The sequence below is a fragment of the Crocodylus porosus genome, unplaced genomic scaffold, assembly GCF_001723895.1.
Source record: "Crocodylus porosus isolate Cpor-Errol unplaced genomic scaffold, CroPor_comp1, whole genome shotgun sequence".
Taxonomy (NCBI): Eukaryota; Metazoa; Chordata; order Crocodylia; family Crocodylidae; genus Crocodylus; species Crocodylus porosus.
Genome location: NW_017728886.1, coordinates 146,883,066 through 146,901,552, shown reverse-complemented (window position 1 = coordinate 146,901,552; position 18,487 = coordinate 146,883,066). Strand labels below are relative to the sequence as shown.

The 18,487-nt window shown below is 42.0% G+C and overlaps 1 protein-coding gene across 4 annotated transcripts in view; it reads right to left on the bottom strand.

Annotated features, from left to right (window-relative positions):
* The window catches only part of EXOC2 (exocyst complex component 2), a 188,585-nt gene that overhangs the window by 115,787 nt on the left and 54,311 nt on the right, over nucleotides 1-18,487 (bottom strand). For all 4 annotated transcript variants that reach the window (XM_019542506.1, XM_019542496.1, XM_019542514.1 and 1 more), the window contains exons 7-9: nucleotides 5,222-5,302; nucleotides 1,164-1,309; nucleotides 989-1,070 (exon numbers count right to left, since the gene is read on the bottom strand). In XM_019542506.1, coding sequence (XP_019398051.1) covers nucleotides 989-1,070; nucleotides 1,164-1,309; nucleotides 5,222-5,302 — 309 coding nt within the window. The remainder of the gene's footprint in view (nucleotides 1-988; nucleotides 1,071-1,163; nucleotides 1,310-5,221; nucleotides 5,303-18,487) is intronic.

Here is an 18,487-nt window from a genome sequence, read left to right as displayed (position 1 = left end):
CGGGGGGGGGGGAGGGGCGCTTTAATTAGAACTGCTCCAAGAGCTACTCTAAATAACTCACCGCCGCATCCCCTGCATCAGCATCCCCGCGCTTGAAAATGGCAGTGGGAGTGATTAAACTAAAGCTTGTTTGACAAGCTTTAGTACAATTGCTCCCACAGTCATTTTTAAGTTTTGGGGATGCTGATACAGGAGACTGCTGGAGAGAGGCAATTGCTACCCTCTAGCATACTCAATTAATCAAGCTTGCTCCAATCCATGCTGCAATAACTGGAGCAGCCCTGGCACTTTTGTAAAGGCCCCACTTGTCTTTTATATATGCAGCCATGTCTCCTGCTACCAATCATTAACAAAATTTCCCTGACAACTTCATTGCTGTATTTCAATTGGACAACATTTTGCTTTTGCCATATCATTGATCTAACTGCATGGATTAAATTGTTTTATCATTTCAAATCTCAAATTGGTAATTTCTTGGCCTTGTCAAAATATTTTTATTTTTAACAGTGATCCAGTTCTGCATAAGTTTGTAGACTTAATCATTTCAAACAATCACTTCTTGTGCGAAAGGGAGGGACATAGTCTTTTTATACTAATTTACATCTGAAAGTTTTGTATAGAATAATTTTACAAAAATACAAACTTTGGCTTTGAAGCCTTTTTACAAAATATGCCAAAGAAGGACACTGTAAGCTGTATCCTGTAGTTAATAGAACCTGTTTTATGTCTAATAATACTAAGCCTTTAAAAAAAATTGGCTGTAAGCTCCTATTATATATACTACAAAGTAATACGCATCTTTCAGTCAGAAATCTTGCCAAAAATATTATTTAAAGTAATAGTTCCAAATTCTAAAGAGGACTCCACATAAACAGAAGCTGAAACCCACATAAGGCTTCTGAGAGTACTACGTATTCTTTACCTTTCCTGTAAAGAAAGAAAAAGAAAAAGAAAAAAAAGCAGAGAAAAAAATTAATTCAAATCTTACATTTTTTGAACACTTGAACCTCAGTCTTCCCAAACAGTGACTTGGCTTTTTCGTAGTCATTAATAACCACATCATAATCGCCCTTTAAAATAAAAGAACATCGAAAAATTGTCATGACAGATACTGCCTATCAATTTAAGCTGACAAAATAAAAACATTTTTTATAGGGCTATACCTTTTGAATATTCCTTTCAATATTAAGAGGAAGGTTGAAGAGAAACTTAAAACGCTGAAGAACATTGAGCGCATTTCTTGTGGAATCAGCCTTGTCTTTGCGTCCCAATACTTCTTGGAATAAAGTATCTGCAGTATTACTTGCTCCTATTTTAAGGCAAGGAAAATAATGTAGGTTATCATTGCAGTCAAGACTGCTATAAATTCCTCTATCTTAATGTTATTTATCAAATGGTACTGGCATTTAAAATATTAAAATACTGTACAATTACTGCTAGTTTTATCAACTTAATATTTTATGCTCAGCTACATTAAGCACACTTTACAATTTACTGAAATACTCATTTCGTAGCTGACCACCTAGTATTTTAATGTGGTAAGACCTCTGTACAATTAAGAGCAACCACACTTCCCTGGTTCAAGTGCTTAACTTCATTGCGGTTATTTTATAGTTTGTTTTGGCCACCAATATAAATTTTACAGTTAATCTATGCCTTTTAAGCTATATGATCATCACAGAATGTTTTCTTTTGAGAAAAGAACATAACGAAATTATACTAATTAAATTCTATAGCTTCAAAAGTTCACATTGTGGAGTTTCCTTCCGTTATAAGCTTATGCAAAATGGTTTTTTCTTCTTAAAATTCCAGTTGGATTTTTAAAACAGATAGTAAATCTTTGACATTAATATGCCTTATTTAAAAGAAACACTAATCATAGGTACATTAAAGAAATTACTCAGAAACAGCTAGTTAAAACACCAGTATTTATTTATATTTAATTCTCTTTCCTTTAAAATCAGTGATGAAACTCCTATTGACTTTACCAGATGCAGGATCAGGATTTGGGCAACAATGTTTTGTGAATAAGAATTTATATATTTTAATACTATAAAAGATGATGAGTATTTTTGAAGACTATAGAGTTATATCATCCTACAATGAAGTGCCTTATCTGACACAAAATAAATAGCATTTCAGCTATACTAAAGAAGATTCACATGGCATGTAAAATAGTTCACATTTTTTGATTTGTGACTTATTCTTAATTAGCCAAAAGAAAAAAAAAGTGGAACTGTTTTGTCCTTTTTGATCGCTGCCTGTAAAAAGTCTCTACATTATCTGGTCTAGTGACTATACTTTAAGCAAAGATGAAAAAATTACATCAGTCTCACTGGGTGGCTTGCATGCCATTTTCTCTAGTCAACACTGTGGGTGGCCTGCTCATGTTAAAAGTAGTCTTTGTAAAATAATTGTTATATCTAAATAATGTTTAAACTCTGCTGAAATTTAGAAGTCCTGATGTAAAAAACTGTTTTGTCAGAATAGCTACATCTAATACATGCTATTTAATGTAAAATGTTCATTAAGAAAAAAAAATCCACAATAAAACAGCTAGCGGGATATTTAAGTACAGGCTATGGCTAAGGGTTTGATTTTTTTCCCCAGGGTTATAACAAATGCTTGTTTGGTTACTTTTTTCTAGTACAAAGAATGTTTTTGTTATTTTAATTCATACCTTGCTTACTCATTCATTTAACAGCCAAGAGACAAATAATTTGCTATTTTTGGTAGTCATCACAGTGAATTTCTTTCCTCTGTAAATAACAATGCTTCTTTAAAAAGGTAACTGTGAACTGTAGAAATTGTATAGTAACTCTCATCTTTGCTTAAAAAATAAAATCAACTACACGGTAATTTTACACTCAGCCCAATTTATTAAATTTGCATTTATATGGATTCTCTCTAATCCTATTTTTAAAACAAAATTAGTATTTTCACTATGTTAATTAGCCTATACAAAAAAGTCTTCCATTTCAATAGTTAAAAAAGAGTTGAAAAGTTAACTGCTCTGTTTGTACAGTCTTCCAATACCAGTTAGCAAAGCATCATCTTGAATCACACCTGATACACTGGTCTAGCATTTCAGACCCAGAGGACTCACCTTTTACACCAGCATTTTGTAGACTGCTATGCAGATAAAATGCACACAAAGAGCTAGTACACATTATAAACAAATATATGCATTTTCCAAAAGATGGGGTTTGCAAAACCTTTATCTTCTCAACTACCAAGTATAGAACTAAAACCTTAAAACAGAGGTTTACCATCAGCATCCATGAATAGCAGATTTAGGGCCTATAAACAGAACCTATGCTTTAAAAATGCGTATCATCCACTCTGTACGTAATAAGCATCTGTTACCTAGAAGTAAGGTACTGACTACTCAAAAGCAGTCCTGTGGCAGGCTGGGAAATAAAATTTTCATAAGTAAAACACCTCAACAAACAGCAAAAGCCCCATGCATTAAAACAAGGAAAACTTTAAAAATATACTCAAGTCTTTTAAGCTCCCATTTTTATCATTCTTAAGACTACACAGCACAATGACTTTTATATGTAGATATGATAGCTTATTTAACAGCATGTCAAAAAGACACACAGCACCAGATTTTGTTTCAATTAACCAAGACAATTTTACGAACAGCAACTTGACAAAAAGAAGGGGCAATTTTTTGAATATACAGTATTCAAATATAGGAGAAATGGCATTAGACATACACATTCTGTAATCTGAACCCACAACTAATTGTGCCTCCTAATACACATCTGCTGTCTATCAATAGCACCCAAAAATCTGAGGCTGTTTTTCAAAGTCTGACCTACAAAATCACGAATGACAGAATTAGTCAAGAACTGAGTCTTTCACAAAGCAGTGACTAAAGATATTTTGGAATTAAGGTTTTTAGCCTAACCTCCTTTGTTTATCTTTTTTTCCCCCCAAATCTCTGTACATTCCTATCACATCTTACATAAATCTACATGTATGGAAATACAGCCAATCCTTCTTAAAGCAGAGGAAAGTGCCTGGCACCAGTTCTACTAAAGAGCTTGTTTGCAAGAGATGGACTGCATTATCTCCATAGATTTCAAGCTCCCCTTGCTACCACTGACCTTACACATAGGTTTGTGTGAAATAAAAGATATTGGGAATCTTCATTTAAGAATCTGTTATGTGCATTTTGATTCTAGTCATGCCAATCTGCCTATATAAAAATATGAATCTGCACCACAAGACATTAAAAAGAAATGCTAGGTTTTGCATGACTAAGAAAATAACATGCAGTGCTGCACCTACAATCGGGTACACAGAATGCATGCACTCTTACAGAGCCTGGGTTGAAGTCCTTTGAAAAGCTGCCCCCTCCCGCTACATACACAGTCATCGTTTATTCATACATCAGAAGTATCCTGACCAAAAATAAGCTGTCTCTATGTCACTTTTCTGATTTCAGAAAGCACATTCAGACTTTCTGACACCAAGTCAGCTATCTGGATGTCATTCCCTGCTTATTGATACAGCACTAAGGGAAACATCCCTTCCTCTGTGAAAAAAATCACAATGAAACAAAGTAAAATCATCTTGGCTGAAGTCCAAGAATTAAAAATGTAACTTTTGTGATCTGATGAAACACATACCAGGCTGTGGAAAATTTAAGTCATCTTGCCCAATTCAATCTTACAAATAAGAGAAGGAATCAGGGGAAACAGGTTAGGGGAGGAGGGGGGCGGGGAGAGGGGCTTTTCAGAAGCACTTGAGGGCATTAGTTCCAATGTAATCTAAAAAGCACCATACCAACACTGTAAATAAGTCTTACAGATTTATGCAAAATTTCTAGTGGCAGCTCCATTTCTTCCATTATAGCTTTTATTTCTTGTTCTTCCTTTCACATGTTTTCCTACACACCAATTTAATTTGTGCTTCTTAAAAATGAGGTTCATCCTTAAGAATTAAAAAAAGCAACAGAACTTACCCTAACATCTTCCCTGCCCCTGACCTTTTTGTTAACCATAAATCTGATCTTGTAGCCAAAGTTCATGGCAAAGTTCCCACCGACTTCAAAAGGTGCACGATTGGGCCCCAAAATTATCACTATGCAAAAATAATACTAGCACAAAACTTTCTGTTGTATACCGTGCAATATATTCCAAGAAATCTATGCAAGTTTTTCATAAAGTCCAAACTCGTAAATAGTTGCTAGTGGGAGGACAAAACTTACTGTTCAGTACATTCTCCAGTTTTTGCGTCATGGATCCTTCAACTTTTTCTGTTCCATCTGCTTCCAGTTTTTGATGGATTGCTGAAACAGAATGTCTAGTTAAAATGCAGACCATTCTAATAGGTGAGAATAAATTACACCAAATTGAGACTTTTAAACAGCTTAAAAAAAAAACAATTAAATGCCATTTTTCCTACTAGATGTAAGCACTGCAAACATTATGAACAGCACAAACTAGCAGGCTGGAGGTGAGAAGTCAGGCACTTCAGAATTTTAGTCATTACTCTGCCACAGACCTGCTATACAGGAAAATTGCTTATTCTCTTCACCTCTGGTTTTTCTGAGGTCCATGCCGCTTGCCTATCTTGCAGAAATGTTACAAGTCTTAATTTTGTATAGCATTTTAAAAATGTAAGCAGTGTGCAAGCACGAAGTGTTACAATACTGCAGAGTAATCTGTAAAATTAAACCAAAGTTCTACTACATTCCCGAGGAGTAAAGAAGGGAGTGAAGCTATAGTAATTCAAAGGTTTAAAATCATTACAAAAATGTTGAATGACCCAAAAATTATAAACCCAGGAAATTCAGAAAGAATGTTTAAGTTAACATTAAGGTATGCAAACACCCTCTTAACACACGCACACACACCCCTCTTAATTGTACACTGTGGTGACCTTATTGCATTAACTATTTGATAAGCCATTTTGGCCCCTGAACATATGAAACTATTTTTGTTTGTCATAATAATGACCAGAGATTTGGATCCCTTAACTATAAAAACAAGTTCAAAAGATGTGCTACCATGTAATATTTCAAATATGAAAATATCAACCTTATATTTCAGGTCAAATCTACCTATCCATTCTATTTTCGCTGTTTCTTCTTATAACAAAGTTTACCTGTCAACATTCAAAGAATTTCTGTCTAAGAAACTAATGAAGATCTGAAATGACACCAGTTGTTTTGTTTTTTTTAAAGAAACTGATCCATATGGTTCTCCACATTAAGGTGCCTTTCTAAAATGGTTCCCACCTCTCATCAAGCTGCCCTTATAGAAGAAGGTGCTACCCCATGCCATGAAGGCTAGGGACAGAAGTTACACATAAACCAATTTTACTGATCAGAAACTGGGTTAAACCTGTAACAGAACATGAGTTCAGTGCACATAAACTAGTTTCAAAATGGCCCACACTGGTTTAAGATAAACCTGGCTGAATGTAGTATCTGACTTAACTGATTTGGGTCAAAATGCTATATGGAACTTCTGTCCCAGACCCCTTCCTGATTTAAGTTAAATCAGAGTCTCCCAGCATCTCAACATGCTTTTCAGCCCTGGGCTGGGCTGTGCCATGTGGTCCTGGGAGCAGGGCTGGCCCCACCCATCTGCCAAAGAAGGGGTAGGGCCATGGCCAGACACTGGCCCATTATGGCCCCTTAAGGCAAAGCAGCAGGGAAGGGGTTTATCCTTCCCTCCCTCTTTTCTCCCCACAGGGGAATCAGCCAAGGTCTTTCTGGCCAGGGTGGAGCAGCCCCTGTCAGGGTTCCCACCACTTCAGTGGCAGGGGTGTGGCCAGACGCTGGCCAGGATAGTTTGAGGAGGGACCTGAACAGGTCATCTAGCCTGACACCCTGCCACAGGCAGGAATGAATGCCGAGTTCACAAGACCCCAGACAGGTGATCATCTAACCTTTTTTTGAATCTACCCAAGGTAGGGGTAAGGACCACTTCCCTAGGAAGTTGATTCCAGATTCTGGCCACCCAAAGTGTAAAATATTGCCTCCTGATCTCTAACCTACACCTGTTCTCCATCAGCTTATTACCACTGTTTCTCGTCACCCCAGATGGTGCTGGAGAGAATAGGGCTCTTCTTATTTGCTGATGATCTCCCCTGATAAGTTTGTAGGCAGCTACCAGGTCCCCCCTCAGCCTCCTCTTGCCAAGGCTGAACAGGTTCAGGTCCCTCGGTTTCTCCTCATAGGGCCTCTCCTGCTGCTCTCTCACCACACGGCCCCACCATCCACCTGCCTTGCCTGGGGCTGGAGCTGGGGGGCTAGAACTGGCTTATAGGTGCTGCTGAAGTCAGGCACAGAGAGGCTGGCTTGGGCTGGGCCGCAGAGGGAGGGCCCTGCACAGCACCCGCAGCTCAGGCTTGAGCTGTGGGTGCTATGCACCCAGATTGCTTCCGGTTCCCTGTGCCTGTCCCAGGGAAGAGACTGTGAGCAGGGGGGAGCTGGGAGCCAGACACCTGGGTTCCTTCCTGCCTCTCCCCAGGGGGCCAGTGTCAGCTCCCTGTGCCCAGGCTGGGCCAACCTGTCACGGAGCCATAGCCAGCTAGGAAGGGTCCTGCCCTGCAGCTCAGCCCAGCCCCTTCATGCCCTTCAGCAGCACCCACAGCTGACCCCACTTAGCCCCAAGCGAGATTGGCAGATAGCAGAGCTGGCCTGGGCTGATGTTGGGGGAGGGCCCTTCCCAACTGGCTGCAGCTCCATGACAGCCCAGGCTGGTGTGCACGGGCAGTGGTTGACCAGGCAGTGGCACAGAGGCAATGCCGCTGCAGCTGCGGGCAGGTGCCTTGACAGGCAGAGCGGCCATGTGGGATGAGTTCATTGTGTCCACAGCTGCCCAGGCCAGCTCAGAGTTGCTGGCGGACCCAGAGCCTGGCAGCCACCCACTACAGGGGCTTGTGTGCCCAGCTAGGGTCCCTGTCCTAGTGGGACCAAAGGGGGACATGAGAGTTTAATCCCCCTTCTTGCCCTGCTCTCCCCACCATTGCCTGAGGTGCTGTCCAAGCTGGTGTCCAGCTGGGGTCCCTGCAGGCCAGGGTGGGGGTTTAAGCCCCTCTCTAATCATACTTAGTGGCCTGTCACAGCTTGGCCACACTCCCTCTCCCCCCGGTCAGCTTCCCTCCAGCCTTGCAGCTGCTGCCAAAGGAAAAGGAAGGCTTGCTTTAGTGCCCCCTAGCTTCTAGCCCGAGCCACTGCAGGCATGTCCCTGCATTTCCGGAATCAAAAGTGAATGCCTATTCACTTGCAAATTGGTTCAATCTATGCAGGTTAGACTAACCTGCAAAGATTAAACCAATGCAAGCTTGGGCTTTTTGAATGTCTGTACTTAGCCGAAAAGCCAATGCACTATGAAGAGAAAGTGAAAAATAGCGGCCTCTTCTAAAGCAGCTTGTGGTTTCAGTTCCATTGTTAACAGAAAGAGACAAATGTGAAAAATTGGCAGGTTTTCATGAAATTTTCTGAAAGATTTTTTTTTCCACAGATTCTACTGAAAGAGACTTCCAAGTATGAAAAAAAATAAAATGAAAGAGATTGAGCCAAATGAGATTACTTAATAGAAAAATGGAGGGATCCCTGGTACATTCTATGAGCTTAGCCTGCAGAAGCAAGAAGAAAACCCCTAAGGTTATAATTAAAAATAGTTGAAGCGACATTTTGCGTATTTGATACAAATTACTGTAACAGTGTTTGTCCACGTTACTGTACTCTTCAAAAGGAGTTTGGACAATCCTGAAGTCCCAGACTTTACTAGATCTCTTTATCAGTGTGAGTTACTGATGAGAGCACAATTGTTGTAGCCTACACATTTGCCGTTAGAATCACTGTTCTCATTTGTTAGAATCACTCATTTCATTCATTAATTATAGGACAGGAAAATGTGGACTTGATCCATATACGATTTTGATGCTGATTAACTTTGTTGACTTTAGCAGAGTTTTTCTTGATTTACATTAGTGTGGGATCAGAATCAGGCACTGTGCATGTGGAAGGTCTTACCAATTTGTTTTAGAGCTCCTTATTTATGTGGTATCTAAATAAATGTGCCAGAATTAACATATTTGGACTGCAATTCATAACTACAACCTAACCTAAGGATCACAGATAGAGAAAGTAGTTTGTGCTCTATAGAAACCTGGCTGGTTTAGTCATCTTGCCTCCTTATTTCCAGTTAAAGAAACAAAGCCAACAGGAAAAAAAATGACTAAATGAAAACACAGGCGACAATGTAATCAACATTTTGAAACAAGACCTTATTGCTTTAGGAATCAATAATATACACATGCACATTTTCCTAAAGCTACATGATCACAAATGGTAGAAAATGTGAAACTACCAACAGGAAGGTAAAGTACCCATAAGAATCTCCAGATGGGGATACAGAGCTTACACCACGTGAAAGCTTGAGACCCTGCTACAGAAAGTATCCAAACCTCAAAAACAGTAGTGCTGTAGCTTAGCAAAAACTAAAACCCGTCACATAATAATACAAACCTTCCAAAGTTTTTTCTATTACCTTTCTTTTAGGTTTTATGTTAAGCTAGATTTAGGTTTAATGTTCTGTTCAGGCCTCTATCTTTCCCATTCTCCTTGCTTGATTCATGCTGTGCTACTCTGGCTGCCACTGTTTGCATAATAATCAGTTCATCCCTGGGCCTCTCTGGTTTCTTGCCTACCCAGCAAGATCAACAGATACTGTTACTTGGTTAGATAAGCACTTCTCCTTGTCCTAAGCTTACGAGCAGTAGGATCTTTTCCAGCCTTTGCATGTCAAAAAAGAGTTCTATTACTTTAAAAAAAGAATTGTAATGGGAGTGCAGAAAAAGAAACAAAAATCTTTACTTCTTTAAATCCTCTCCAGGACCACTGTTTCACATCTGAACATATTTGCTACTGCTTTGACAAATATTATGCAAGGACTAGGACAAGAAGAGACTAAATGTGGGAAGAGATCTTCTAAATGCAGACAGATCTCTCCAAAAAGGTTATAAATAGATTCCATACTTGTACCACATCAGTTATTAGGGTGGCACAAAGGGAAAGGAGACAGATGTCTATACCAGTGGTTCTCAACCTTTTTTGTTCCGGGACCCATTTGCCAAGATCAATGGCTTGTCCTGACCCACAGCCACCTGGCCCTGCCCGTATCCCAACCCAAAGTCCCCTGCTGGCACTCCTCACCCCTAAGCCAGAGCCCCTACGCCCCCCCCCCGAGCCATGCTGGTAACCCCCACCCCCAGCCCTGCTGGAGGAGGCCCCCCATCTGCCCCTGTCCCACTTGGGTGGAATACAAGCAGCAAGTGAAGGCCCTTGAGTGTATGGGCACTGGCCTCATACTACCTGCCCGGGCACGCAGCTCCCTGCTGCGAACTGCCCCCACCTCCTTGCCCCACTGAAGGGCCAGGAGCCTTCTCCTCATTGCTCCCCTGCCCTGGCACAGCTCTATGTGTGGTCACTGTTCCCAGGGCCTGCACGCATGCGCGCGCACACACACACACACGCACAGAACTACCCCCCAGCCTTCCAGACAGTCCCTTGGACTACCATCCTCTACTCCCCAAACACTTACCTGTGTCCAGAAGCTGGGGCTGATCCCACAACCTGGCCTTGGCCCATCTGTACACACAGATGCATATGCACTCACTGCCTCCAATCATCCCGAGCAGCTCTTGAAGGCTGGAATGCTGCCAGCCTTCAAGGGGAAACCTGTGCTTTTGCGGGTTTTTCTGGGACTTCCTCACAACCCTTTCAAATATTCTTGCAACCCACTTTTGGGTCATGACCCACTAGTTGAGAAGCATTTGGGCTAAGGACAGATATTCAAAAAGCCTGAGCCTGAATTGATTCAAACTTTGCAGGTTACTCTAGCTTGACTAGGCTGGACCGGTTTCCAACCACATAGACAATCCCTTTGGACTGAGGAAATTCAGTGGCTCAGGCTAGAAGACAGGAGGTACCTCTCTCCCATTACATCAAACTCTTCTTAAACAGGTTATGGGGGGGTGACAAGGGATGGAGGGGGGGCAGACCTGTTCATTAGCTCCAAAAGCCCTGTTCTGTCTGCCTGCCTGTTCCAATGAAACTGGACACACACACACACACACCCCTCTTGGCATCAGCTTGCATAACACGTGCCTAGGGTCCATGGGGCTGGGGTCAGTGTTGTGGGAGATGGGAAGGAGGGAAGGTGGGATTTGCTGCTTGAGCACTGAGGAAGGGTAGGGCAGGGAGAAGTCAGCAGACTCTATTGCATCTGCAGTCTCTGCCAGAGCCTTATACAGCTCTAACTAGCATATCACATGCTGGCTATGGTCTGTGCTGTGGGAGAGGGGAGGAAGGAATCCCTGCTTAAGCAGCAAGTGGTGAGAGGGGAGGGGGGCACAGGGAAGGCAGCAAACCCTGCTGAGTCTGCAAGTCTGTGCTGGAAGAGCTCTGCCCAGGGAACAGAGGGGAGGGGCCAGCCCTGTTGTGAAGCAGAGCCCCGCCCAGCCTACAGAGAATACTGGGGGGTGTCTGTTTTACCTTAAACCAGCATTTGATTCATTTCCATTTCATTTAAAATTATTTGCTTTAGTGTTTGGAAGGAAATGGTTCAATACCATAATTTCTAGTATATATACACACTTCACCCCTACCCCCTCACCCCCAAAACTGGGATGCATGTCTCAAGCAAGGATGCTGATTTTTCTTCCTGGAATTATATTCTGGAGCATGTTGTATGTGAGAAAATACACTATTTTGTTCATGGGCAACTGTTGCCTCCAGGTCCATCCCCCCCACCCAGGGGAGGAGGGTCCCTAGTGGCCAATCACTGACGGGGGAGGGGGAAAGCACATGGTCGCCAAACCAGCGGCACTTCCGCCAACAGTTCCAGGTTTGAGGCTGGTGCTTCCAAGGGGTGCACGGACAATCTCAGGGTGCACGCACCCCCTACACTTCAATTATTTTGTTCATGTCTCAATTTGCAATTGCAAGACTACTACCAAGACTAGTTTTACCTTCAGTTTACCTTGGGAGGTCATTCTAAATATATGTGTTTTCTTAAAACTAGCAAACAAACAAACAAACGAATTAATGGGATTTTCAGAGTTCCTCAGCATGGGTCTAACTATGTCCCACTGAAGCAAATGGAAGCATTACATACTTAGTTTCCAAAGAAGCAGAGTTTTGAAGAACCTACCCCCTGCACAGAAAATTAAAAAGAAGCATTTGGTTTGCGGAGGCTTTTTATAGAGGTGCAGCGATACATTGGTCCATATTGTATCGGCACCAATAAAAAGAAAATTGACATTACTGGTAATTGGCTTTTTTTGGCTGATGTGGCTGATAATGTTGCCAATAAATGCTGCATACATTGGAGCAGCTGCAGCATGCACAGAGCCAGGAATGCAACCTGGCAGTGTGGAGAGCAGCCTCCAGCTAGTAAGTCTTATGGGGGAAAGGGCAGAGAGAAGGAATGGGTGTGGGAGGGCAGACTGAGGCCCCCGTGGTGAGGGATGGAGGGGGCTGGGGCAGAGGCAGGTGCTACCTGGCTGGAGCAGGGCTGGGTGCAGGATGGAGCCACAAGCGGCTTATCTGGGGGGTGCAGGGATGGGAGGCAACTCCCACCGCAGCACTCCCCCCCCCCAGGGGAGGCATGGGAGGGCATGTGCCCCCTGGATCTGTGTGAGGGGCAAGGGCAGGCTGCCACTGCACACTTGGGGCCAGTGCTGGTCTCTTCCTGGTGGGGGGGGGTTGGGCTGAAGTTGTGCTCTGGGAGGCAGCAGTGGCACTGGAGGGAGCTATGGGGTGGGCTACAGGCACCACAGAATTTGCCATAGCCCCCCCAAACCCTCCCTCCCAGTGCCACTGCTGCCTGCCCCAAGTACAGCCATGGTCCAGCCCCCACCCCCACTGGGAAAAGCCCAGCGTTGCCCCAGGCCCTGAGCCCGCAGCAGCAGCCTATCCTTGCCCCACATGCAGATCCAGAGGGCACATGCCCCTTGTGCCTTCCCTGGGGGTGAGGGCAGCAGTGGGAGCCACCCCAACCCCCCACCAGCCCAGTCCCCTGGACAAATCACTAGCAGCTCCATCCTGTGCTGTGCCCCACCCCAGCTGGATAGCACTTCCCCCTCTCACCATGGAAGCCTCGATCTACTCCCTCCACGCCCCTTCCCCCCAACAGACTTACTAGCTGGATTCTGCTCTCCAAGCTGCCAGGACTGCATATCAACAATTGGACTGGTATCAGCTGATGTGGCTCATTAATAACTGGCCATCGGTATCAGCCCAAAAAATCTTTATTGGTACACCTCTAGTTTTTTTCCAACCCAGTTGATTGTAACAATAAAAAACAGGAAGACAGCAGAACATAGGCCTGAGCGCTTATAGGACTTTGTAATGATGAAGCACTTGGCACTAGAATATGTCGAGAAATAAGAAATCTAAATTGTAAATATTTTCCAAAATTCATACAACTATCTGTGGATTTCACATAAAAAAGTTGAGATATGTATAACTTACAGAAAACTTGAGAGTCTTTTTGATTATGGCTCACCAGTTTATAGAAGGTGAAAATTCCACAGAATGGATTCCATATACATACACAACTAGTGTGTAGATCATGTGAAATACGCAGAAGCATGTCAAAACTTTGTCCACAAAAAGCTATTAACTACATTGCTCCATAAAATGCCAAGATGAAATCTAAAATTTGCCACTTTGAAATCATATTCACCAAAATTGCCAAAAAATTACAGTGATTTTCAAATGTTTTGCAACTTGCAGCATAAACACAGTTGCAATCTTGGATCACACTGCATTGACACCTACAGCACTGCCAAACCAAACCAAGCATTAAGAAACCTAAGAACAAAATATCATGGAATTTTAAAAGAAATACATGTTTAACTGTTCAGCTACTTCTGATTTATGAATCTTTTAGACTGCAGAGAAAACTGAATCACAACAGTAAAAAACCTGTAGTTTTAAAGAAAGTAAACTGAGCATTGCAAATAATCACCTGATGCATAATAGAGTTCAGGCTTTATTCAAAACCAACACAAATACTACAAACATCCTGATGAAATTATTGTACTTGATAAATACCTCACCCATGCAGCATGAAACCAGATCAAATTAGTATGGACCATGGGTAGAATCAGTGCTGTAAGCAAGTGGTGGGGGGGTGAGCAGGAAGACCACCCCAGGCGCCGAAGCAAAGGAGCACCAACACGTGCTGCCCAGCCAGGGTGGGGCACAGGATGGAGCTGCAAGTTGCTCGATTTGGGTGGGGGGGAGAGAGGGGGACACGCAGGGATGGGGGAAGGGTGGCTTCTGCTGCTGCATGCACTCCTAGGCAAGCATGGGGGGGGCGGTGTACCCTCCAGATCAGTGTGCGGAGCGAGGGCAGGCTGCTGCAGTAGGCTTTGCCCTGGGTGCCAAACTTCACTGCTATAGCACTGGGTAGAATGGTAGAATGGGTGTTTTTCTTTTTTTTTCTTTTTTTTTTTTTTGTATCTTCTTATGTAGCACACGACAGATTCTTCATCCTAGGATCTTTTGAGCATATTGTTACTTAATTAATTTCCTGCCACCACAGTGGGAAGGCATTAGCCATGCTCTCATCTACTCCGACCTCCAACCGTAACTTGTTGTTTTATTTTAAAATAGGGTACTTTGTGATGATGATGCATAAGAAGGTTCAAATCAATTTTATGGAGCCTTTCCAACAACTGGTTGTCTATAAACACCGAGGACTTGACTTGATGGCCCAGGAAGGCCCTTCCATTTCAGTACTCCCATGTAAGGCTCTGCACTTGCTCTACAGAAGTGCCTCAGAAATGTACACTGAAAAACATATTTATTACTCTGCTGAGGGATGCAATTAAAAAGTCCATAACTGGTCATGTGCATGTATTTCAGATACTTTTTCTCTGGGTAGAAATTATCACTCTCTCTTTACTGACATAGTAAATTTTGAATCTGTGAAAACTGCTTCTAGGAATAAAGTCAGATTTATACCTTGGGAAGAGATAAAGATACAGACAAAAAGTGTTCTAGGAAAATCTAAATGACCTGAATTCAGTGAAAAATGAAGAATGTTGAGAAATACAGGTCACTCCTAGAAAAAGTCATCTTTGGGTTACTCTTTTGCACATCCTGAGTATGCAACTCTGGTCTTAAAAAAAGGAGATAATCTTCATCTTAAACAATATAAAAACTTAAAATGCATTTTACATTTGTTCCAAGCAATAAAAAAATAACAGTAAATTTATTTCGGATTTGTTTGACTCAAATTCATGGTATTTTAGAGGAATCAACCAAATATCTGGATAGCTCATCAGATCAGTGCTCAGAAGACTAATTGAGGGGGGAAAAAAAAATCAAAAATCAAATTAGGGACATTCTTAAAAGACATGCTCATTTTTTGCAAATTACAAGAACAAACTCACACACTGTTCTCACTGAAGTCTTTCCTTTCTTATTTTTAAGTAGAGAAAATCTCTCATTTGAGACAAAAAATGAAAAAGAGATGCTATGTTGGAATTCAGAGCAATTGAAGACAAGCCTGGCCTTTACATCAGGAGATGGCATATTTGTTGGGATGAATTGAAAGGAAAAATTTTAAAAAGAGTCATACCCTTGAATGCTACAGAATATATGCATACCAGATTCACTAAACCACATCAACTATCATTCATACATACTGCTTTAATGCTTTGGTTCTACAATATGACCTACAAGTTAAAAAAAAAAAAAAAAAAAAGAAAGAAAGAAGCCGCCCATTACTGACACGTCCATCTTGATGAACTGGCATTTTATGCAGCATCATATGAAGAAGTGCATGTTAAGACAGTAGTTCCACCTAAAGCACCATCTAATTACAACAGCAAACAAACAACTTGGGTGTTAGCAATCAAGTCACTTGTAAATATCTCTTTGAAGTAATACAATTCTCAGTCCATTAATACCACAGTAACCAAGTGTGGGCTTTCCACAATGAAATTAATTAATGCAAGCCCACCTCTACGTACTTAAGAAATCATACTTCAATATCACAATGAAACAGGCACCAATGAATAGCCCAATTTTTTCTTACTCTCGTTCTATAATACATAACATAACAGAGCCCCCAAATCTTGGATGGCTCTATGCAATGACGCAATAAAAACAATAATAATAATCAACAGAGGATGGTTTACACCAAGGGTGTCAAAGATGCAGTCCACAGAGCCCCATCATACAGCCTGTGGGTCTCACACTTCATCTGTATGTGACACCCTGGACCAGCCTAACACTGACCCTAAATACTAAATCTGGGCTGTGACCAGCCTGTGGGGCTGAAAAAGTCTGATATCCCTAGTTTATACCTTTATCAAGCTACTTTTTTGGATAGAAAGAAATCAATCAACACAAGGCCACACTAGTCAGGGACTAGATCTAGATTTAAAGCTAAACAGTTATTGTCTAACAATTATTTACCTGATTGTAATTACTATATTCTCAGTTCTGACTTAGCCCAACGAGTATAAATTTGTTAAAAGTAGGATAAAACACAAAGTTAAGTGAGAATCAGACACACTAGGGTGTAACAGTTAGTTAATGCTAGCACAATAACCCTACACAAACCTTGGTTGCTTAAGTTCATTTGCATTACCACAGCACCAAAAATCCCTAACTATAGGCCAAGACCTCACTGTGTTGATGCTGTACCAAAGACAGAACAAGATGTTTACTGCCCCAGAATTTACCATCTAAGAAGCAAAATGCAAAGAACTGCCTTTCTGCTGAATAATGTCCTCCAAGTTAATTGACACACTATTGTCCAAAAGCCATGTTTCTCAGTCAGATAAACCATTGAGAAAACTTGGCTGCCCAAAGACAAGTGCTCAGAATACATCAACCCACCCTTCCACAGAGGTACAAGCTTAAAAAAAAAAAAAAAAAAAAAAAAATCTATTCCAATACTATCTCCAAGGAAAAATTAAAGGGATGAAAGGGGTGGGGAAAAGGGCAGAAACTGAAAGCACAGGAGCTATGACTGACCACGTCATGCCATCAACAACCACAGCAATACTAGGGAGAGGCTAAAAATATATATATTTATGTCTACTACCTAACACGAAGGACCATCTATATATCACAGGTATCACATCAGCATACTTTAAACTTTCAGATTCCCAAGTCCCAAAACATCACAGGCATTTTTTTCTCTTTTGGAACAGTAGCTGTCACATTGCATGGGTGCAGTGCAGCTCAAGAAGGCACTGGGTGCTGTCCTGGAGCTGGGGTGGCTCCAGCAGTCACCCAGAGCCTATCAGTGCTCATCCTGAGCAGCCCCGGTTCCTGAACAACACACAGAGGCTTGTGGTGCTCCGCTGAGCCATGCTGCACCTAAACAATACGACAGCTGCCACGCAGGTGCCAGGCAGGGGGCAAAAATCCCCACTGCCCTATGCTGCCCCGGGGGGGTGGAGGTTATGCTTTGTCACAAGCATCCAGAGGTCCCATTCGCCACTTCTGCACCCAGTGAGTGCTAGGACACTGGGGCCACGTGGGGGGGGGGTGCTTGGTGGCTGCGGGGGATCCAGTGGGGCTCCCCCATGGACCCCTCCCCCACCTCCAGCTCCCCCCTATCCCTACTTACCAGCATGGAGTCCAGGTCCAGCTCCCTGAGGCAGCAAGCGAGGACCATCCAAATCTCCAAACTGATTTGGAGGCTTTCAATTCAGCTCACACCTTTTAATGGGTCTCCCAATTTGATTCGGATTTGAAGATTGGGCCAAATCTCCTCCAAACCAAATCAGCTACTGAAGCTTTGCACCACTCTAAAGTTCAGGGTAACAGAATAAGTGGCAATGGATATTTCTCTAAATCTTTTAACTTTAAAAGGATGCATAAGTTTTCATTATTTTTTCCTCTCTGTTAAGATCTTTTGTGAGGCACATGGTTGGTCAACATGACATTACATCTCTATGGTGATATAAACAGTAACTCTGTCTGGAATACTACTTTCTATGTTGCCATTAACATTATGGGAAAAAGACCAGCCAAATTCACTGACATTGACAAGTGGGTCAAGTCGAGGTGAGCACAGTTCCCCTCAGCTCAATTTACAGCCTCCTTTTGCTGATGAAGCAAACTTCCTGTTGAACATCTCCTCAACAGCAAAGTCACTGTCAAACTGTCAGCCAAACTAACAGACAAAGAGACGTGGAGATCTGATAAGGCAATCCTGTTTTCCAGGAAATTAAAGTAAACAACAAGATGTCTGGCCTACTTAACCTCTTACTTTCTTAATAAACACTTCCTAAATTGTATAATATAATCAGCATTTTGGTACAATTCATGTTTCCACTGTAACTATCTTATAGTTTTTAGCAAAGACTTTATATTATTTTCTCTTTTCTGTATAATTGCCGCGCGGCACTCTCACATTTATGTAACCTTGAAGTGGACTGTTAATCAAAATGAACGCTTTGTACTTCTCTCCACTGGCAT